Below are 23,336 nucleotides of genomic sequence, written 5' to 3'. Positions count from 1 at the left end.
ATTCTAAAGAACAAGGAAAAGCTCGCATCTACTTCAATTAGCTTCCTGTCTGAGGGAGAAAGAATATACAAATGTCAAGTATTTTAAGAATAATAATAAACACATATAAAAGAATATATTACAATTAAAATTAAACTAACTGAATGTCAAGCATCATATTACCAAAAAAACCCAAACAAACAAAAAAACTCTTACATTACCCAAAATAGGAAATTCTTCATTGTAGATACTTTTGAAAATATATAAAGTAACAAAAATCATTGATAATCCCACTCATAGTTTCATGAGTTTACTTCTGGCTTTGTTTTTTTATGCATATACACTATATATTTTGTTTTGTTTTTAAAAACAAATAGTTACAATATATGTATGCAGTTTATTCTCATGATATTTTTATATTATATTCATGAGCATTTTCCCTTTGAAAAAAACTACCTTTAAGGACTGGCAATATGTTGCATATGAAGGTACTGTAATATATTCAACCATTTTACTATACTTTCTGTACTTCCAATTTTTAGATAAATAGATGATGAATATCTTTATATGTAAGTGTTTGGCCACAATTCTGATAAGCTTCTCAGAATAAATTTTTAAAAGGATAATAACAGTTGAAGGTTATTTACTTTTAAAAATTTCTTGATTATGTACTGGTAAATTAGCCTTCAGGAAGATTATACTTCTGAAAACAATTTGGAAAGAGTACCTACCAAACATTACTTTTTTGCTTAATATTAAGTGAACAAAAATTAGTTAAAAAAAATCCATCTGATGAGTCAGTCCTCAAAATCCTTGTCAAACCAAACTAGCCTTTATTTTGACATAAAGAAGTGATCAGGTGGAATAAATCAGGAAATAGATAATGAAGGGAAATGCCAATTAGGATCTGTATATGATAGGATATATCTTTAGGGGAGTCACTCTTTATTTTATCTTATTGTAAAGCATTTTTTAAGTACCAAGGTACTTTCTCCCCCCAGCTTTATTGATAGAATTGACAAATAACATTGTATAAGGTTAAAGTGTATAATGTGAAGGTTTGACACATGTATATTTGAAATGATTACCACAATAAGGTTAGTTAATACAACCATCACCACGGATAAATTGTAGTTTTTTTGTAAGAACATTTAAGATCTACTCTCTTAGCAACTTTCAGGTAAATAATGCAATATTGTTAACTACAGTCACAATCCTGTACATTAGATCCCCAGGATTTATTCAGCTTATAATTGGAAGATTATATATCCTTTGACCATCACCTCCCCATTTCCCCCACCCTCCAGCTGCTGTCAACTACCATTCTATGTTTCAGTGAATTTGTCTCTTTTTAGATTCCACATATAAGTGAGGTCATGTAGTATTTGTTTTTCTCTGACTTAACACTTTAAAAAAAGCTTTATTGATATATAATTTACATACCATACAATTCATCTACTTAATATGTATAATTCTGTTTTTTAAGTATATTCACAGAATTTTCCATCCATCACCACAATCAGTTTTAAAGTGTTTTCATCACCCCATGGGGTGCCTGGGTGTCTCAGTTGGTTAAGTGTCCCACTCTTGATTTTGGCTCAGGTCATGATCTCAGGGTCATGAGATCAAGCCCCACATTGGGCTCTGTGCTCAGTGTGGCGTCTGCTTGAGATTCTCTCTCTCTCCCTCTTCCTCTATATTCTCCCTCCCACCCTGCACATGCTCTCTCTCTCTAAAATAAATAAATAAAATCTTTAAAGAAACCCGCTACCCGGGGCGCCTGAGTGGCTCAGTTGTTAAGTGTCTGCCTTCGGCTCAGGTCATGATTCCAGGGTCCTGGGATCGAGCCCCGCATTGGGCTCCCTGCTCCATGGGAAGCCTGCTTCTCCCTCTCCCACTCCCTCTGTTTGTGTTCCCTCTTTCGCTGTCTCTCTCTGTCAAATAAATAAATAAAATCTTAAAAAAAAAAGAAAAGAAAAAGAAACCCGCTACCCATTAGTAGTCACTCCACATTTCCCCCTACCCCTGTCTCCCCCCAGCCCCAGGCAACCTGTAATCTATTTTGTCTATAGATTTGCCTGTTTTGGATACATGATATAATGGAATTGTACAGTATATGTTTTGTGACCAGATTAATTTTGACATTATAGTTGTTTTTTTTTTTTAAGATTTTATTTATTTATTTGACAGAGAGAGAGACAGTGAGAGCGGGAACACAAGCAGGGGGAGTGGGAGAGAGAGAAGCAGACTTCCCACCAAGCAGGGAGTCTGACTTGGGGCTCGATCCCAGGACCCTGGGATCATGACCTGAGCTGAAGGCAGACGCTTAATGACTGAGCCACCCAGGTGCCCCTAATTTTGACGTTATAGTTTCTAAAGAGTTATATAAACATTGCCATTGACCTATATTTCTAAATTTCATAGAATTTTGAAGTTAGGCAGACATCATCTTAAAAATAACTTTTTGTTATAGAAAGTTTCAATTCTATTCAAGAGTAATGAGTAAATGTTACAATAGCCCTCCAGTACTTATCACTAGCTTCCACAGTGATTATCTTGACCAGTTATCAACATACGGCCAATTCTGATTTAGCTATAGACACCCCCCCCCAACCTTTCCCTTCCCTACTGGATTATTTTACTGTTTATTTATTTATATATGTTTTATTTTATTTATTTTTTTATTTCCTTAAATAATCTCTAATTAGGTCTCAAACTCACAACCCTGAGATCAAGAGTTGCATACTCCACTTACGAGTCAGCCAAGTACCCCTCTACTGGATTATTTTAAAGCAAATCCCAGACATTATATTATTTCATCCATAAACAATTTGGAATGTATCTCTAAGAAATACAGACTCTTTTTTAAAAGGCAAAACTATAATATTATACCTAAAAAATTAACAATAATTTTTAATACAATACAATAACTAGCCAGTAATTCTCATTTTTTCAATTATCCCATAAATGTCTTTTCACAGTTGGTTTATTTCAAATTAGGATTCAAACAAGATCTACACATTGCATTTTATTTATTTGTTTCAAGGCTTCTTTTAGCCTATAAAATTCCGGGTTTTTTTTTCCCCTTAGCACTTATTTATGGAAGAAATTTGGTCATTTGTCAAATCCACATTCTAGATTTTACTGATTATATTCTAGTAATTTTTTCTTTTTTAAAACATGTTCTTCTTGTTTTTTTGTAATCTGGTAGTTAGGGCTAGAGGCTTGATTAAAGTCAGGTTCAATTTTTTTTTAAGTTTTATTTATTTAAGTAATCTCTACACCCAAGGTGGGGCTTGAACTCACTACCCCAAGATCAAGAGTTCTGCACACCTCCAACTGAGCCAGCCACGCAACCTTCAGTTTTTGTTTTTGTTTTTAATAAGAATATTATAGAGGTAGTACTTTGTATTTCTTTCTTTTTTTTTTTTTTAAGATTTATTTATTTGAGAGAGTGTGTGTGCACACGTGAGCAGGGGGCAGGGGTAGAGGGAGAGGGAGACAGAATCTCAAGCAGACTCCCTGCTGACCGGGGAACTGGACATATGGGGGCTTGATCTCAGGATCCTGAGAGCATGACCTGAGCTGAAATCAAGAGTCAGACGCTTAACCCACTTGAGCCACCCAGGTGCCCCTACTTTGTATTTCTTATACCAGGAAGTGCATAATATCTGGTAGTCTGTCTTCTTGTTACTGTTGATCCATGAGTAGACATCATCTTAACTCTATCTTCTATCAAATCCATATATCCCCTCAACAGTACTCCTTACAGGTAGCCACCTTCACCTCTGCTGAAATATCTTTACAAGAATCAGTCTATTCCCTTCAGGAGGTTCCAGCAGCCACCTCCTTGTCTAGTAATCAGACTTTATTAGAAGAACACCACATTCTAACCATTACAGCTGTAATTCTTAAATCTGGCTGCCCATCATAGTCACCCAAGGAGTGGCTTTTTAAAAAACACAGAAATAATTTTACATAAATGGGATGACAACATACATGCTGTTTTCGTAGACATTTTCTTAGTTATCTTTCCTCCTCTTACATAAATTCCTACCTTTTATCCTCCACCTTCTAGGTAATAATCTAATGTGCATATTTCTGTATTTTTCTGTTCATATATCCTATGTAGACCTACCTATACAGTGGGGTTTTTTGCCTCATGATAGTATTACAGACTTTTTTTTTTTCCTTTTAACTTAACAGTCCTTCATGAAAATCCCTCCAAGTCAGCTAGTTTAACTCAGTTCATTCTTTTTAGTGAGTGGCTGGGCATATTTGATAGTGTAGATACCTTAGTGTATTTAGTCATTCTGCCAAACGGGCATTACTTTATTTCTAGTTTTTTGGCACTACAAATAATGCCTCAATAAACTGGTATTTTTGCTTCTTTTTTTTAAAGATTTTTTTTTATTTATTTATTTGAGAGAGAGAGTGAGAGAGAGAGAGAGAGCACAAGAGGGGGGAGCGGGAGAGGGAGCAGACTCCCCGCCGAGCAGGGAGCCCGATGCGGGACTCGATCCAGGGACTCCAGGATCATGACCTGAGCCGAAGGCAGTCGCTTAACCAACTGAGCCACCCAGGCGCCCTGGTATTTTTGCTTCTTATTCCTTGGAATAGAATTGTTGGATAAAAGGGTAAATCATATTTTCAATTTTAATGGATATTTCTAAACAGCCTTTTTTGGGAAGACTGTAACATTTCAAACTTCCTTCAACAATGTTTGGGGATATTCTCCTATACTTTTCAGGGAAGCCTTTTATTTTTTTCATTTTTTTTTTTTTTAAAAGATTTTATTTATTTATTTGACAGGGAGAGACACAGCGAGAGAGGGAACACAAGCAGGGGGAGTGGGAGAGGGAGAAGCAGGCTTCCCACTGAGCAGGGAGCCCAATGTGGGACTCGATCCCAGGACCCTGGGACCATGACCCGAGCCGAACGCAGACGCTTAATGGCTGAGCCACTCAGGCGCCCCTGTTTTATTTATTTTTAAATATTTTATTTTTAAATAATCTCTACGCCCAACTCCTAACCTGGAGATCAAGAGTCACATGCTTCACTGACTGAGCCAGCCAGGTGAACCTCAGGGAAGTCTTTTAAAAATAAATATTCCCAGGCTCACTACAAAGATTCTGATTCAGCAGGGCTGTGGAGAGATAGAGGAATCTGTACTTTTAAAGGTCCTAGATGAATCTGAGGTGGTAGTAGAACCTCTGTACCAGGAAATACTAAAAATAATATTTTAGCTTGGTATCAGGAATATCCTCCTTTAGCCAGATACATGTATTACAATCAAAATATCAAATCAAGATGTGAATTGGTGATAGACATATACATTAAATGTAGGTCAAGGGCATGTGCATTTTCAGAATGGAAGGCTTAATTAGTTGTATTGGGGCAAGCCCCTTGGGAGTCACATATCCAGTTTGGAGCAGTTCTTAATAATCTAGCAAGATTTTGAGGAAGAGATAAGCATTTAGTGATTGTTTAGAATTTAAGCAGTTAGTGATTGAGAGAAGCTAATGGGGAAATAAAAGAGCGTTACATATACAAAATATTGTTGAAGAGTTCCTGCCCATAGTAATAGGAAGTGAGATCAAGAGACTTGAATTTTAATTCTGATTAATCTACTTACTACCTTTCAAACCCTGGAACTCATTTTCCTGTTACATAAAATGAGGAGGCTTGATAGATGATTATATATTCACTTCAATTCCTAAATAGACTGAAGATAATGTTCCCTTTGTCATCACAGACACTCTAGAGAACAACTATGTTGGACAGTTTCCTCTGTATATATTGTAAGTCTTGGGCAAAAGTCTGACAGAAGCAAAGCTGATTGTGTTTAAAAAATTGAAATGAGGCAAGATGGGGACATTCAGTGGTCTTTCCACAGAGCCCCTTCTGTACAAGTTCTTCAAAGCCTTTGTTCTGAGACCCTTGTTGACCTATAGGAAACTATCCGTATTCTGAAACTCCTGTTTCTACATTATAGGAGCACATCTCCATTCAATTCAGGGATACATATTTGTTATTTCATGAAAAGAACTCCTGAGTTTTTGTTTGTTTGTTTTCGTTTTGTTTTTTGCTGACAGGCTGAAGTTAGGCTCCAGGAGAAGAGATGGCTTCAACTTGTATTTATGTTTTCCTCCTCAGGCTCTGCAGATGGTGTGGGGAGGAGGTTGCACTCAGCCCCTGGCCTTGGTCTCTCAAAGACCCCAACAGCAGAAATGGAGCACAGTCTCCATGAAGCCAGCACAGTGCCTGCTTCTCAGGTAGCAGCCTCAGGTCCTACAGTGCTGGCATGGGGTGGTGCGTTGGGAAAGGAAGTGTGGAAAGATATGAGTGGTAGGATTGGTGGTAAGGCAGGAGCATGGTAACGTGGGGCTCTTGGAAGAGAACAAGGTCTGTGATTGAGCAGAGATTGCCACATGGCCACTACCTTTCAAATGCATCTAATTCAGGTCTCTAGTAGTGAGGTCTTACCCTATTTTCTCCCATACCCCTGGGGACAGGGTCTGTGGGAAAACCATAGGTCTGGTGTTTCATGTCTGCCTGTGTGTGTCTGTGTGTTTGAAGGCTGCACCTTGCCGAGGCCCCAGGAGGGAATATGGGGAAGATGATCAGTGCGGTGCAGAGAACTTTCACTGCATCTTACACAGACTCAGTGGCACCGTTGTCTCAGAGAGGGACGAGACTCCAGTCTCTTCCCACAGTTTTGTAAGTAGAATCAGGCTGTATCTATTCAGAGCACCCTCTTTCTTTTGCTAAGGTAAAAGTACAGTGTAGGTGGAGGGGCAGGGGAAACTAAAAGTTGTAATTTAGGGGAAAGCCATGTGCACTCAGCAAAAATGATGACACATAGTCATTACTTTATTGACACACATTTTGTTGGAGCCCAGAGGAATTCCCCTTCCCTGTAGCAGTTCTGGAAGGTATATTATAGGGTTCCCTAGGGTGAGAAGAGTCCTAGTAGCCTAGTAGCCTTGAGTCTCAAAAGCAATAGCTGCTGATTGGGTCAAAACCCATTGCACTAATCAAGGGAAGAAGGGAAGACATGGGATGGGGTATTGTTTTTACCTTTTCCTCCCCACTCCAGTATAAGATTGAATGGGGTCCAGTATGCTTTCATGCTAAAATGAAGCATGTGCATTAGCAAGAAAAGGAGAATGATTTAAAATCTTCCTCCTTGAGGCTTTTCATATGGAATCAATGCAGTGATCTGTAGGTGAAAGGGACAGGGACACCGAAGTCAGCAGAAATCAATAACTCAAATATTTTCAGTGGCTGGGTTTATAAATTACCCTTTTGAGAATTTCACACACTTGCCTAAGGCAAGTTGAGTTTTGATTACAATGGAGGTCAGGATGCAAAGCTCCAGTGCATTAAAGCTTGTTCACCAGGTCAGTTCAATAAAAATTTAAAAACCAGTTTTAAATACATGATATCAAAATTAAAAGGTATAAAGGATATACAGTGAAAACTAAGTCTCTGTCCTACTAGTACTTCAGATCCAGTTTCCCTTCCAAGCGACAGTCATTTTTTTCAATTTATTGTTCAAAATTTCCTAAACTCTAAACAGCTTGCCATTCTTTTTGGGAAAGGTGGTCGTTTTTGCCTAGCATTTGTTCTTATGTATTGTTAGTGAATTTAATGGCAAATTGTTATGTTTCTAAGGAGTTGGCTTCCTTTCTCCTGACTTCTATATCATTCATTTATTCACTGATTCATTCTTTTAAACAAATGCTTATTGGGCATATGTTCTAGGTATTGTGCTAGGTGCTGGGGATACAATGGTGAGTGAGCTAGATGTAGTCCCTGCTGTCATGGCCTTTGCAGTCTACCTGGGGAGACAGATAAAGAAAGAATTACTATGATAGGATTTAATGCTATGGAAGCATAATAGAAGGGACATCTAAATCAGATTTGAGAGATCAGGGAAGGCTTCCTGAAGGAAGTAAAACAAATACAGCAGGTAAAGGAACATGAAGCAGATATTCACTGAATCAAAAGCAGCTCATTTGGTATGGCAGGATTAGATTCTGGCGAGGGAAGGACAGTGTTGACAAATGAGACTGGGAAGAATATAAACAAGAGTCATATCATGAACCACAGTACGGAGTTTGGGAGGATAGAGAGAAATGGACATGTTGGAGAGCCAAAGAGGAAGTAAAAGTCATTGGGACTTGGTGCCTGATTGGATATGGGGAGAGAAGAATCAAGGCCCATAATTCTTGGGTTGATAATGATGTATTTGAGGGAAAAGATATGTATAATTTTGGATATATTATGCTTGTGATATCTGGTAGGCCTTTGGATGTGACACTTAAAAGCTTGAAATCAAGATTCAAGAGTCATAGCCATTGAAAAGAGGAAAAGAATATTGTGAAAAGAGGAGAGAGGCCAAGACATATCCCTGATGAATATCATATTTAAGTGGTTCATCTGAAGAACCCTTAAAAGGAGTGAGGACCAGAGAGATAAAAGGGAAACCAGGAAAATGTGGCATCACTTTCTTCTGTGCAGAAGAAAGGAATAGTTGGCTGTGTCCCATACTGAGAGGATTGGCACCTGGTCCTTAGGCTGTACGGTAAATGCCTATTATGTACCATGCTGTGGTAGGTGCTATGAGCATACACTGATGAAATAACACAAATTCTGCCCTTGAATAGCTTACAGCCTAGTTAGGAAATAAAATATACTGGTATATAGATTATTTTATTTATTATTTATTAGGTGCCTGTAATGTTCCAGGTCCTGTTGAGGGTGCTGGGAATACTGGAGTAAAAAGAACTGTATTCTACCAGGAGAGAAAGACAATAAACAAGTAAACCCCAAACAATGTGTGATTGAGAAGAATAGAACAAAGCAAAGGGAAAAGGAGTAAAAAGGTAATAGTAGTTATTCTCAGGGCTATTTTGGATAGAGTAGTAAGTGAAAAGGCCCTGAGTTGGAATGAGCTTGGTGTGTTTGAGGAACATTAAGAAAGTTATAGGGAAAAAGGCATAGGAATGGTAGAGATAAAGTGAGAAAGATCAGCATTGCTATCACATAGCAACTTGCAGGCCACAATAAGGAAGTAGCAGGCCTGGAGATAGGAAGATCAGATTGGAGGCTGTTGCAGTGGTCCACTTGAGTTTAAATATGAAACCTATAGGTAGAAATGATATTTCTTGACAAAGGCAACTAATGGAATCGTGGATGAGAAGTGCAAAAGTAAGGGCAATGTCAACATTTGAATCTAGGTGACTTAGGAAAATGTGGTACCAGGAGGTGGAATTTGGAAGGATGTTGGTTTGGTCTTGGACATGTTAGTGTTTTAGGTGTTAAAGGGGATATTTCTGAGACTTTGCCACAAAAGTGAATGACAAGTGGAGTACAGAACAGGACACAAGCATCAGTGGTTACAAACTTGACTGGCAAAAGAGGAGACTGGAGTGTAGCAATGACAGGGGAGAAGGTGGAGTAGTAGAGTTCTTGATTGTACATTTAGGGAGATACATTTTTAGTTCCCAATATTTAGAGAGTGTACGGAGTTTTCTTTTTCAGTCTCTTGGGCTTTCCGATTTTTTTTCTCCTTCTTATTTCTCTATTTTTACATTTCTATCTCAACCTGATTCTACTGTTAGCATTAAAGAGTTTGCCAAAGACCTAGATGGTAGGTTTGGGAAGATGAGGGCTATGAGAGAGACAGGTTAAAGGAAGAGGATCTGCAGTTCCATGTCTCCAGTTTGTAGTGGCCTAGGGATGTTCCTAGAGGGGCTGATGGAAAGAGTGACTTAGTAAATTGGGTCCCTCTACAAAACTAGGCATATTGGTACTCCAGTCCTCTCCATCTCTCCCTGCTTGCCTCACTGTGTTTACCCAACCATATCCGGCTGTTAATCCTCATCTTTATGTTTTTTTGTCTTGTCTCACTATAAGGATGCATCAAATGCGAGGAAAAAGCCTTTGGAAACCGGGCACCGTTGTTCCAGCTCCTCTTCCCTCCCTGTCATCCATGATCCTCCTGTGTTTCTCCTTGGTCCCCAACTGTACCCACCCCAACCACAGTTCCTGTCCCCAGATGTCTTGATGCCCAGCATGGCAGGGGAGCCCCATAGACCCCCAGGTAACTCTCCCCAGAATATATATCATGTGCCATAATGTGGTAGCTTCCCAGAGACAACCTAGAAAGATCAAATCAGTACACCTATGGGGGAGGTGGAGTCCCAAGTTAGGTAGTGAAGGGATATGAATTACCACTTTAAGATCAAATATCAGTCAAGATGAATTGTGATTGAATCATTACTTGGTTAATATGGTTGGCTGGTCTTGATCCTTAGTCTAACTACCCAATAGAATGAACAGGGTCTATCATGATAAGATAAGCTTTTAAGTGACCAAGGGAAGTTAATGCCCAGTCTTTAGGATCCTCCCAAAACAGAAAGTATCATCTCTATTAGCTAGTTTCTCTCCTACTATCCCGAGTCTTAGCTGAGGGATAGTCTAGGAGGACAAGGAGTGAATGGGAGACCTGGAGAGACCCTGTGTATGGAATACCTGTGCCGTGTATACAGACTCAGACAATCTTGGGGAAGGTGGATAGCATCCTTCTGGCTTTCTCTCACCCTCCATAGGATTTGCTACTTTTCTTCCTCATGAAGAGGCCGAGTCTACTTAAAGCAGAGATTCTCAATGGAAAAGGGAAGGTACTACTGGCATCTAGTGAGTGGAAGTCAGGGATGCTGCTAAACTTCCTACAATGCCCAGGGCAGTTTACCTCCATGACCCCCCCCCCCCCCCCCCAAAAGTATCAGCTCAAAGTATCAGTAGTGTTGAGATTGAGAAATCTTGGCTTACAGATATAAATGCCCTAGGGCAGGGTGTGGTTGTGGTTCTAGAACAGAATGTAAGAGTAGTAGTATTGATATGTGTCCACATTTTAGGGAGGTTTAGATAAGCAGGCCTTCTGGGTAGATGAACTTCCTATTACTCAGTGGAGCAGCCAGGTAGCCATCCCCTTTGGCAGCTGTTAGGGGCATCTGTTCCAGTTGTTAGGGGCAGCCTATTCTGCACTAAATGCTATAGTGAACATAGGGGAGAAAGAAGGCAGCTCTCTGTTCTTAAAGAGCTCAGAGCTGCAATAATCAGAATATACATACATACAAGATCATACTGCAGATGTTGATGAGTTATAAAATAAAGACTGGAAAGTATTTTTAAGAAGTGATTTTTTTATTTTGTGGGGTGTCTGGGTGGCTCAGGCAGTTGGGCATCCAACTCTTGATTTCAGCTCAGTTCAAGCCCTGTAGTGGGCTCCATGCTGGGCGTGGAGCCTACTTAAAAAAAATAGAAGTGACTTCTTAAAATTATGTATTTTGTTTCTTTTAAGTAAAGGGGAATTAATGTATAGAAAAGGCATTCCACACTGTGTATGTGGTAGGAGTAGTGTGAACAAAAACAGAGATCTCAGGGACTGAGCAAGAATGTAAGCAGAAACAGATTAACTGGAGCGAAAATACCATATTAAGAAAAGCAGAGTGATGTTTTAGAGTGGTGGCTCTAGGACTAGAGTTGTTACAGTGAGAATATATATTTGTAATATTGGGGAACCATTTGTGGGGAGGGTGTGGAGGAAGAATTACAGTAGAGTGAGTTAGAAGTATGGCAATATTTGCCCAGGTTGGAGGTAAGAGACTTGATTTTGATGTATATTAAGAATTTTTAAAAATGAAATTAAAAGCAAAGCTAGGCTTCTTCTTTCCCTTATGTGTATGCTCTTATGGCTATGGGGAGTTGAGAGGAACAGTCAGGAATGGTCCTTTGGGAAGGAGAATGGTTTACTGAAGATGCTTAATCTTTGGGTTTCTTTTTCTCTTCCAAGGAACGTCGAGGAGTGTCCAGCAGTTTCTGGCTATGTGTGACAGGGGTGAAACTTGCCAGGGGATCAAGTACCCAGGAAGAACTCTGAACTACCAGAGTCTACCCCATCGTTCCAGAACAGATGCCTCTTGGGGGCCATGGTCAGAGACCAACCAGCATATTGGAGCCAGATTCCTGAGTATTCCAGGATGCAAGCCTCAGCCGACACACACTGCCACACTACCAGAAAGGCGCCAGGGCCTTCAGGTTCCTCATGCTCAGTCCTGGGGGGATCTTTTCCATTCTTCCTCCCACCCTCCCATTGTTTACCCTGTGTCTCCACCATCAAGCAGTCTTCATGTACCCCTGAGGTCAGCTTGGAATTTGGGTCCTGTTCCTGGGTCTCGAGGCCCTGGTCCTCGAAGAGTAGATATGCCCCCAGATGATGACTGGAGGCAAACCAGTTATGTCCCGCAATCTGGGCATAGGAGGACAGGGGGAGAGGAGTTTTTGTTTGTTCTGGCAGATGCTCCTGGAAGAGAGCAGATAAGGGCAAGAGCCCTGCAGCACAATAGGTGGTAAGGGTCACCCCTTTCCTTTCCTGGAGCCACAGCTTTCTCCGTTAAACTGTACTGTGGAGGAGTTAGCACCCTGCATCCGTGCCAGGGTTGTGCTAGTTTCATCTCAACGTAGAGTTGGCAGTTTCTTCTAGGGGTACCTGGAACCCCCAACGAGACCTGGCTCCTTGAGAGGAATATTTGAAATTCCAATTTCCATTCAACTGGCAAAAGGAAGCAACTGCTGTTTAGGGCTTTATTTGAGCCACTTTAAAGATGAATCCATATTACCCTGGACACTAGTCATTCCTTAGGATCTTAGGGTCACCATTTTATTACTGGATCCTTTATGCCCCCACCTGCACCTGAGCCTTCATCCTCTGTTTCCTACAATACTGCCAACTTCTATTCTTTGTTTTACCAACCTATCCTTCTTACCTGACCTTCTGTCTTCCCCAGTACCCCATCCTTGGAGGGGCATGTAGCTGTGTGGTCATGGTCCTGACCATATCATTCAGGGCAGCCTACCTGCCCAGGTATTATGGGCTGTCAGCCTTCCCTGTGCCCCCAAACCTTAGGCCTAGAATGCAGAGCTGCCAACATAACATTTGTCCTTCTGAACAGATGGAGTCAGGCACACTAACACACCTTCCTGTCCTCAGCAGCAGAGCCATTACTGCCACTTGCTCAGTCACTGTTGTAAACCCTCAGAGTCAGCTAAACTATTTTAGGGCCAAACATACTGTTTTTGTAAAGTATTTTTCATTAATAAATCTTTAAGATAGTTGTATTTAATTCCTTGTCATTTAATTGTCTATTTAATGCCTTTTGTATGCTCTTGCTCTTTTATATTGGGGGTGGGGGGGAAGGCCTGGATAAGCAAAAAAATACCAATTCCCAGTGGCCTGGGGCTCCCAAAGAGAGAGCCATGGCACAAACATACGTGTGTGTGTGTGCGCGCGCGTGTGTGTGTATGGCTTTTGAGTGAAGGTGAGGAGCTAAATAGTTTAAGAATAGTTGAAGGATATATACTGAAGGTAGGAATCAATGGGCCCCTAAAGTGGAATGACTTTCCTTGTTATTACTGCTGCCTAGTATATTTCTTACTCCTTTCCTGCTCAGAGGCATTCACTATATTACATGCTTCCTCCTTTCCTCCTTAGGGTGATTTTCTTGGGATTCAGACCCTCTTAGAAACTCACTCCTGATCTATGTACTCTTGGTGCCCTCCTTCTCCAAGTTTGTGATGTGCCTCCTATCCCTTCCTTGTTCTCTTCCCATGGCTGCCCCTCCCCTTGCCTTCCTTGTGGAATTTCTGCACTTACACTGGTGGTCCTCAAATCTTTGAAGCACATGGTTGTTGACAGTGAAGTGGACCAGTTAGTGCTCAGAAAGATCCATTTTCACCTCTGCCTCACTCCCAAATTCTCCCTCTAAAAGATATTTTGTGGGCTCCCTTTGCAAAAAATACCCTTTGGACAATTTCCTCTTCTTTTACCCCAGGTCTAAAATCATTGAGATTGACAGAAGAGTTAGAAAGGTGTTCTTTGAGACCTTTGGACCACTGCTTACCTAATTAACATCATCCATCATGAACAGATTCTGAGCACATTTAGTATTCAGCAGGAGGATGGGCAGGAATTTCTACCCCTACTTAGATCCTGTGCCATCAAGACATAGATCTTAGTGGATACACTGGTCTCTGTCCATGATTCAGTACATCTCTTACTGTCATACACACACCTTCTAATAATAATAATTATTTTTTAAAGATTTTGTTTATTTATTTGAGAGAGAGCACATGAGAGGGGGGGAGGGTCGGGAGGGTCAGACGGAGAAGCAGACTCCCCGCTGAGCAGGGAGCCCGATGCGGGACTCGATTCAGGGACTCCAGGATCATGACCTGAGCTGAAGGCAGTCGCTTAACCGACTGAGCCACCCAGGCGCCCCACCTTCTAATAATTATTGATTGAACAATCAGTCCTTGTCCCACTATCCCCTTTCCCATGAAGGTCCATCCCCATAAAGTTTCCGTAAGTCACCTGGGCTCAGATTCTGTATGTGCACAGAAGTACAATATGTAGTATCGCTTATGAGAAACGAATTTCCAATTTCCAGTTCTCTATATACTCCTCTGCCTTCTAAATCTCTATTTTCTTAATGGGTCAAGAGGGAGGCTGTGTCTTTTTCAGGTGAATTCTGTAGACTTTGGACATCTCTTGGTGTCATCCCTTCCTTTCCCCTTACCTGCTTTGATTCTTAAGCCTTGGAGCCTATTCTGCTCTACCTGTTTTAACCCTGTACCTTCAGGGTACAGGGTTACAGGCTCTAAACATAAGGGCCAGCTTCTCCAACTCCATTTTGAACAGTCACTTCTCTCTAGAACCTAAAATGCCTCGTCTATTTTCCTGCCGTTACCAACCAAAGTACCCAGATTTGGTAGTCAAATTGTTATACATTTTTTTCTCTATTAGTATATTCTGAGGTTTAAGTCTCCCCATCGTACTGGGAGTTCCATGAGAACCAGTGTCATGTTTCCTCGCACTCACTCACTGCCGCTATTAGCAATAGATAACCCTCCCTCTTCACTCTCTACTGTTTCTGCGGGCCCAGAATTTTAACCTGATCCCTTGGCCTTGTCCTGTTTCTCTCCCAGCCTCAGTAATTTTGCCCAGGTCCCTAGAGTCTGCCCCGCCCCCGCCCCCGCAAAGCGCGGTGCATGCCGGTCTTAGCCCCTCTGTAGGGAAAGAGGGTCCGCCATGTTCCCCGGCGGCGCCGCCGCTTGGCTCTGGTAGCCGCCGCCCCCGCCCCCAGCCCCGCCCGGCCCAGCGCCTAGCCGAGCCCCGGGCCCAGCATGGCCGCCCCGGAGCCGGCCCGGGCTGCACCGCCCCCACCCCCGCCCCCGCCGCCCCCTCCGGGGGCTGACCGCGTCGTCAAAGGTGAGAGGTGGACGAAGCCCTGGGGGCCTGGCCTGAGGAGCTGTGTGTGAGGGCGGGCGGGAGACCGTCCCCTCCGGAGCGGCCCCGGAAGGGCGGGCGAGTGACTGGCTGCCTCCCTTGGGGAGTGGCCCCTGGGCGGGCCCCTGCTGGGCTGGGCTGAGTCGGTAGCGGCGATTCCGCCGTCTCTCGCCCGCTTTCAGGCCCGAGGCGGGCGTTTCGCTCTTGAGGTCTCCTAGCCGTAGGGGTGAGTCTCCTAGCCGCAGTGAGCCCTTTTCTTTTTCTCCTGGGCCTGTCAAAGCGTCCCAGAGGCCGCGATTAGCTTCCTGCCCCGCGACAGCTGCATGCCTGGCTTGCCTGGGCGGACCGAGGGGCTTGGAGACCTTCAGCCACGCGGGGCCGGGCGATGAGCAGTCAGAAATCACCTCGCCTTTGGCCCACGCCTGCTCCCCAGTGACAGCCGTCAGCCCGATTCGCGCCTAGTTAGCGCCAGCCGCAGGGGTTCGCGCTTGGCCCTCAGGTGTCACTCCACGCGGAACCTGGGGGAACCATGTGGGATTGGACAAGGGTGAAGAGACGAAGCAGGATTTGGGGGCCCCGGCTTTAAGTGCAGAATAGATGGGGAAAAGGCAGCATGAAAGGAAAAAAAGCGCCTTGTGGATAGGAAGAAGCATTTACTTAGAAAACCGGTCAACACTGGTATAAAGGCCAAAAGGGGTTACCCCTCACCTTGCGAACAAACACCCATAGAAGAAAACATAAAATATTTCTCAGCTGGGGCAGAATTTATGTATGTTTACCGACAACAGATAAGCAGATTAATTTAAAATAGAGATATTGAGGGCAAATTGTTGCTTAAGATTTCCATGCTCTCTGGGAGAGCCCATCAACTTCAAACACCGCTGTGGAGGTGAAAAACAATCTGAAATGATTTTTCTTTACTGTGTAGCTTGGTCAATAAATTGACATCATTTTAGAATAAAGTTTTCTTTGTTGTGTTACGTTTATTTTGGAAGGCTAGATACTTCTTTTACTTATTTATTTTCATTCAGCTTCTCAAATATACTGGCACAATGTTTAAACACTGTTAGTCCAGTTTTTGAAATTTGACCAGATATGTTTCCATTAAAATATTTAAAAACAAGAAAACCTTTTTCCTTTGTGTTTTTTTTTAATTTTAATTTTTCAATTTGAGCCTTCTTTAATAACAACACTGATTTGTATCCAGGCTTGTGTAGACAGTTTTTAAAAGTTAGTAGTATATCCAGTTGGGCCAGGCATTGGAATGAGCTGAATAAAGGGTTTATGGAATTCTTGTCCCGAGAAATCTTTATAAAAAGAAAAGAAGAAAAAAAAAAAATTGGTAGTTCAGATTGGTTGTCCTGACAGGAAATCCTGGACTTCTGTGGGGGTTGGGAACAGAGACATGGGCTGCTGCTTCATTTTCTGACTATATATCTGTGTTGTTTGTCCATTCCCCTGGGCACTTTTCATTGTACTGTTAGGACAACCAGTCACATTCCCGAGCAATGAGTTTGTGCTATCCTTATGCTTGTGAATCTTACTGTTTTTTGTCATACATATGATAATGTTTTCCTCTACTGTACTGCTTTAATAACAGTAAAAATAAGATTCCAAACATAAAGGCATTATTCCTTAGGGGTGAGTTGTGAATCCAGGATGGTCACATTTGAAAGTTACTGATACTGAATAAAAGTCATTTGATTAAATAGGAAAGGAGCTTGTTGGTGTAGAAAATTATAGTTAAATAGAGCTCATAGGTATAAGATCTCGTGTGCTTAGTAGCATATTTTTCACCAAAACAACTTTCATTTCTTTATGGAATTTGTTAGCAGCTGGAATGCCTGATATGGATCACATGTTTAGAGATGGTGGCAACAGACTGGTTTGCACTGCTCATGGAGTCTCTGCTCTGGCCTCCACAGAAATTACTGGGAAATTCACCTTTCATACAGAAATCCACTTTTGGATTTCATCTTCAGGCTTCTTGCCTGCCTTCTTTCAATAATTGTACCATAATGTTATATTTGATGATAGAGAACACCCTTGTCAGAACATATATGGCCACAGTGCTAGTTCAATTTGTTAAAATCCAGATTTCTTAAAAGTTTAGTATGTGCTAGTTTTGCATCTGTATCATTTCATAGTAGTAATATCATGGAGACCATTGTTGGCATTGAATACAAGTAGTCTTCTACTCCCTGAACCTTTCCTTATAGTTTCTAAATTTTATACTCTTACACTTTTAGTCAGGAAGGCTATGTTTTATGGTCATGACAGTTTCGCAAGGGCTATAAATCTTTCTGTGTTTAATATCATGTGCCTAAAGTTCACTTCATATGAAGTTTGAGATCTTGGAATACTGTAGGTGATTCATGTATCAATTTAAATAGCTTTTCACTGAAATTATTAAAAAAATTTTTTTTTAAAGATTTTATTTATTTATTTGACAGAGAGAGACACAGTGAGAGCAGGATCAAGCAGGGGGAGAGGGAGAGGGAGAGGGAGAAACAGGCTTCCCGCGGAGCAGGGAGCCCGATGCGGGGCTCGATCCCAGGACCCTGGGACCATGACCTGAGCCGGAGGCAGACGCTTAACGACTGAGCCACCCAGGCGCCCCGAAATTATTAAAATTATTAATGGTGATTCCATATCGCTGATTATGGGCGATTAGGTTTCCTAGCTAGTTAAAGCAATTTCATTTTTTTTTTTTTAAGATTTTATTTATTAGAGAGCAAGAGAGCATTGGGGGTGGGGGTAGGGACAGAAGGAAGGGGATGAACAGACTCCCTGCCAAGCGTGGAATCTGAAGCTGGCTTGATCCCAGGACCCCAGGATCATGACCTGAGCAGAAGGCAGAGCCACCCAGGCTCCCCAGCAATTTCATTTCTGAGCCTACTCCAGCTGCTGCTGGCTCAGGTCAAATTCTTCTGTTTGAAAGTTACTGTAGCCCAGTGGTTTAGGTGAGATAGTATGCCCTCTTAACCATTTTCTGTTAAGCATTTTTCTATTCTTCAGCTAAGATAAGTTGGAAATAAGAAAATGGAAACAAACTAGGAAAAATGGCTAATTGTATCTGCATGAGTGCCTTACTGCCACATCAGCAAAATTGGTATGGGTAATTACAACATAAAACCCTGAGTTTATGCGTATTGTTCTCCTCACCCCCCCACCCCCCAATTTACTCAACCTGAATTATCCAGATACTACCCTACCTTTTATTTCCGGATATTTTAAAAATGTACTTTTTGCTATGTAGATGAGGTCCCAGATTTGTAAACCTCAATTGTCTCTTGAGATTATTGAATCTGCTAGTCTTGGTAAAAGAATCCACCTTTATCACTTAGAGGGCATTGTCTGTATTGTGTATATGTTCATTTTAGTATGTATACTGTGACTTTCCTTTGCATTCAATATATTTTCTTTATTTCCTAGGTTATATTAATTTAAGAGGGCATCTCTTAAATTATCAGACTTTCAGATTGAACCAAATTTAAGAGGGCATCTCTTAAATTATCAGACTTTCAGATTGAACCAAAATGCTGAAGTGTGTGTGTGTGAGTGTTAAGTTTTTTAAGCTAATATATTTCTGATAGGCAGCTTCACGATTCATTTCGGTTCTTTTGCTAGCTGCCCTGCTTATAAGTCTGAGGTCATTTGGCTCAAGTATTTTCTAGTACCTAGCTTTATTAGGATTGCTTATTTTCATTACAGATTGCTAGATGACCCACATAGGTCTTTGGGTCACATGGCTACTTCATTGTTTCTCGCTAGTTCTATTTCATCATGTTTTAAAGCAACTTGCATTTTAATTTTTGTTTACTAAATGTATTTTGTGGACTTACCTATCTAAAAGATAACTCTTGAAAATGATTTTTCTTTTTCCTCCCACCCCCATTAAATTGTTAAACATTCTAAAATAAATCTTCAGTACCATGTGTCCTAGAGAAAGCAAAGGAACAGAGAAAATAGTGTCTGTGAGTGTGTGTGTATGAGAGAGACAGAGACAGAAAGAGATGGAGGGAGGGAGAGAGGAAGGGAAGGAGAGAGAACATTGTGGTAACAAGTCATCTTAGAAGAAAAATGCCAAGGAAGAAATATAGCTGCTTAGTAGTAAGGCAAAAGCTTTAGGTTCCAGAGTTATTGAATGAGTTAGCAAGAGTTGTAAGGAAAAGTTTGATGAAAAGAATCTTGTTTTATTTTTTTTACTTTTTTTTATTTTTTTAAGATTTTATTTATTTATTTGACAGAGACAGAGATAGCGAGAGCAGGAACACAAGCAGCGGGAGTGGGAGAGGGAGAGCAGGCTTCCCGCCGAGGAGGGAACCCGATGTGGGACTCGATCCCAGGACCCTGGGATCATGACCTAAGCCGAAGGCAGACGCTTAACGACTGAGCCACCCAGGCGCCCCAAGAATCTTGTTTTATTAAATGGGGTGTATTTTAGTACCAATCATATGACTTCATTTTATCATAAAAATGTTTATTTATACACAGATAAAATTAGCTGAAGATAGTTGGGCATCCTTGGATGTTATGTAAAATTTATTTTGGAACATCAAAGTAATCAAATAGTAAATATTTATTAAATGCCTGCTGTATGCTAAAAACTGTAGGGAGACAAATATAAAAAAAATGAAGAATAGTCTTGGTCCTTGGAGAAATAAGTACTCATGAAAAGTTATTTGTATATGTCATAAGGATGGGTGCAATTAATAATTGCCAGATAAGTGACTTGTTTGAGTTCAAAGGAGGTAGTGATGACTCTGGACTGGAATGGTCAGTCTAACAAGGGTTTATACAAGGAAGAAGGAGGCCTTGAAGGAAGGGTAGGATTTAAACAGGCAGAGGATTGGGACCATTTATTTGTGCAACATTTATTGAGTACTTGCTTTGTACCAAAGCATAATAGGCATTGAAGATACAGAATTGGATTAGTATAATTAAGTAAGATTCTCTTGGAGTGCTGGCAGTCTAGTGGGGGAGACATTATTGCAAATAAATAATATTACAAGGTATGTACAAAGTGCTGTTGGGGCTGTAAAGAAGGAGTTAACTCTCTTATTTGGAGAAAAATCATCAATGAGAGGATTATGTTTTGAGGTGGGCCTTGAAGGATGAGTAGAATTTTTCCAGATAGAAGGTAGGACTGGAATAGAGGAAACAGCAGCAGAAAGACGTGGAGTTTGAAAAAAAAAAACTTGAAAATGTGAGAAAGTAGTGTGTAACTGCTTGGCTATGAGTGGCAGGAGATGATGTTAGAAACCATTTTTTGTACACTAAATTGAGGAGCTGAAACTTAAGCTAGTAAGCAGTGTAACCTCTGGATGATTAAGAGGCTTTGGAGTCCAGTTGCCTGGGTTTGAATCCTAGGTTACCTTAATAACCTTTTCACTGTGGACAAGGTACTTGATGTCACCAAGCTTCAATGTTCTCATCTGTAAAATAGAATTAATAAAGTATTATTATGTGGTTTTTGAAGGATTAATGGAGATAGTCCATGTAAAGTATGTACCTCAGTGGATGGCCTGGCACATGATTGTTTCTTGAGATTATTGAATCTGTTAGTCTTGATATAAGAATCCACCTTTATCACTTAGAGGGCATTGTCTATATTGTGTATATGTTCATTTTAGTATGCACACTGTGACTGTCCTTTGCATTTGATATATTTTCTTTATTTCCTAGGTTATATTAACCTTATCTCTTAAATTAACCAGTGGTAGCCATCATCATTATTATTGAGGGTTTTAAAATAGGAGAGTGATCCACTATCTTGGTTTTTGAAAGGTAACTTGGTGTTGTGTAGAACAAAATATTAGGAGGGGGAGAGGCTTAAATCACGTGTCAGAGATTAATTATTGAATTTTAGAAAGAGAATTCTGAGTGTTATAGCATGGGCAAAATTGAAATGATTGTAGTAATTCTAGGGGGAAAAAGTCCTTATTCAGCATCTTAGGACCAAAGCAGTCAATGACCAAGGCATGCATTAAGGGAAAGAGAGAAACCAGATATGATGCAAATTCTGAATAATTTTAGAAGTAGATATATTGGGGTGCCTGGGTGGCTTAGTTGGTTAGGTGTCTGCCTTCGGCTTGGGTCATGATCCCGGGGTCCTGGGATTGAGCCCCGCACTGGGCTCCCTGCTCAGCGGGGAGCCTGCTTCTCCCTCTCCTTCTGCTGCTCCCCGCGCGCTCTCTCTAATTCAAAAAAAAAAGAGATACTGGATCAGTGATTGGGTGTGGGAACAAGTAGAAGAGCAAAACTTTTTAAGGAAACAATCAGATTAATTTTGCTTTAGGGATTGATTAAATTGAGCAGTTGTAGTTAGAGGCAAAGATTGGAATGATGTGTAAAAGACTAGAATGGTCAAATAGGGAAGGATCTTAGAAATAAGTTTGAGGCTTCCCCCCCCTTTATTCTTTATTTCTTAAGAAACAACCCCAAATTTTTGAGCAGGTTAATCTAACAGTGTTTTGTACATCAAGGCGGAGGAAAAGTAGAGCTTAGTTAGATTTTTTTAGTACACAAAGTGATAAGAACTTGAACTAGCACTGCAGCAATGGAGATGTAAGAAAAGAGAATTTGAAGAATCAGTAGGACTTGGAGTCTTGGAAGAGAACAATGACACCAAAATTTCAGATTCCAGTGACAGAGTGGTGATAACCATGTCACAAATAAGACAGGAAGGGGAACCAATTTTGAGGGAAAGGTACTATATTCAAATAACCATCACAGATTAAAAAGAACCCAAGGGGTACTTTGAAATTTTGAAGACTGTACTGTAGGATTTATTGAATCTTTTTTTAGAGCATGTGGCCAATGCATGCTTCTAGTCCTGGCACTGGAGCGGGTTATACCCATTTTCATGAGGAAACTTTTGATGACTCTTTGACCAGAAGAGCATTGTCATTTTGTTCGTATAAGACAGATTGTATTGGAGTAGCATTCTGAAGACCTCAATTTCAACCATGGTTCTACCCCTTACTAGTTGAAACACCTTGAGAAAAAAAAAAAAGAAAGAAAAGAAACACCTTGAGAAAGCCATTTAAGTTCTCTGAACCTCTTATCCCAATTGTGAAGGGATAAAACCTGCCCTACCAAACTTCCAGATGTCTCTGAGAATCGTACAGGTTTATATATGTGAAAGTACATACTTTGTAAACTGCAAATAAAGCAGTATAAATATATTGTCATTGCTATATAAATTAGTGTCAAGATATAAAAGTATTTTGTAAACTATATCATTAATTCAGTAAACATTGATTAGTAGCAATGTTCTAATCACCAGGTATGTAGTGATGAAAGACATAGCTCCCTCCCTTCAAAGAGTTTATAAGCACATGGGGGAGACATATTTACAGTGCAATTAGTAAGTGCCATGATATAGGTGTGGATTATATGCTATGATATAGGACCACAAAGGAAGGCACACCATTTATTTAGTCTGGGAACATGAGGAAAAGTTTTCAAGAATCGGAACACTGAAATGAGGTTTAAGGACAAGAAGGTAAAAGATGGGAATAGTGTACCCCTAAACAGTAGGTCATGAAAAAGTACAGAGATTTTTAAAAAGTAATATGTAATTTTAAAAATGAAAATAAAGTATCTGGAGTGTAGAAAGTATCTGGAATGTGAGGTAGTGACAGAAGATGAGGGTTGGAAATGTAGGCAAGGTTCAGATCACAAGGGATCTTGCATGCCATGTGAAAATAAAGAATTGGGATTTTGTATAATAAAGCTAGTCCTGAAACAAGAGAAGGTTGAGATTTGAATTTTAGAAAGAGTATATACTGAGTATTGTAGAGTAGGCAAAATTGAAAAGATTGTGTAATTCTAGGAAAAAAAAAAGTCCTTAGTGTCTCAGGACCAGAGGAACAGAAACAGATCAGAGAATTATTTAGGACTTATTGGCCATGTAGGGTGAGGAATAAAGGGAATTCTAGGATAATTCCTAGATGGGTAAGTATTGGTAATGGTTTAGAGGGAAAAATCATAC

The 23,336-nt window shown here is 40.6% G+C and overlaps 2 protein-coding genes across 16 annotated transcripts in view; both read left to right on the top strand.

The window, feature by feature from the left end:
• USP54 (ubiquitin specific peptidase 54) overlaps positions 1 to 13,176 on the top strand; it is a 120,669-nt gene extending 107,493 nt beyond the window's left edge. For 4 of the 9 annotated variants that reach the window (XM_035021667.1, XM_035021660.1, XM_035021652.1 and 1 more), the window contains 4 exons: positions 6,136 to 6,254; positions 6,559 to 6,699; positions 9,904 to 10,090; positions 11,846 to 13,176. In XM_035021667.1, the coding sequence (XP_034877558.1) occupies positions 6,136 to 6,254; positions 6,559 to 6,699; positions 9,904 to 10,090; positions 11,846 to 12,405 (1,007 nt within the window). In that variant the 3' untranslated portion in view covers positions 12,406 to 13,176. Of the gene's footprint in view, positions 1 to 6,135; positions 6,255 to 6,558; positions 6,700 to 9,903; positions 10,091 to 11,845 lie in introns of those variants that run through there. The other 5 variants (XM_035021677.1, XR_004682240.1, XM_035021684.1 and 2 more) reach the window with 5 other exon arrangements.
• Positions 13,177 to 15,215: 2,039 nt separating this feature from the next.
• The window catches only part of PPP3CB (protein phosphatase 3 catalytic subunit beta), a 53,452-nt gene continuing 45,331 nt past the window's right edge, over positions 15,216 to 23,336 (top strand). For 4 of the 7 annotated variants that reach the window (XM_035021612.1, XM_035021602.1, XM_035021594.1 and 1 more), the window contains exon 1: positions 15,217 to 15,319. In XM_035021612.1, the coding sequence (XP_034877503.1) occupies positions 15,235 to 15,319 (85 nt within the window). In that variant the 5' untranslated portion in view covers positions 15,217 to 15,234. Of the gene's footprint in view, positions 15,320 to 23,336 lie in introns of all 7 variants that reach the window. The other 3 variants (XM_035021639.1, XM_035021631.1, XM_035021621.1) reach the window with 1 other exon arrangement.

Source organism: Mirounga leonina, unplaced genomic scaffold, assembly GCF_011800145.1.
Source record: "Mirounga leonina isolate KUSES-001 unplaced genomic scaffold, KU_Mleo_1.0 Mir_114, whole genome shotgun sequence".
Taxonomy (NCBI): domain Eukaryota; kingdom Metazoa; phylum Chordata; class Mammalia; order Carnivora; family Phocidae; genus Mirounga; species Mirounga leonina.
Note: the sequence above shows the minus strand (reverse complement) of the source record. Positions and strands in the feature narration are given on the sequence as shown.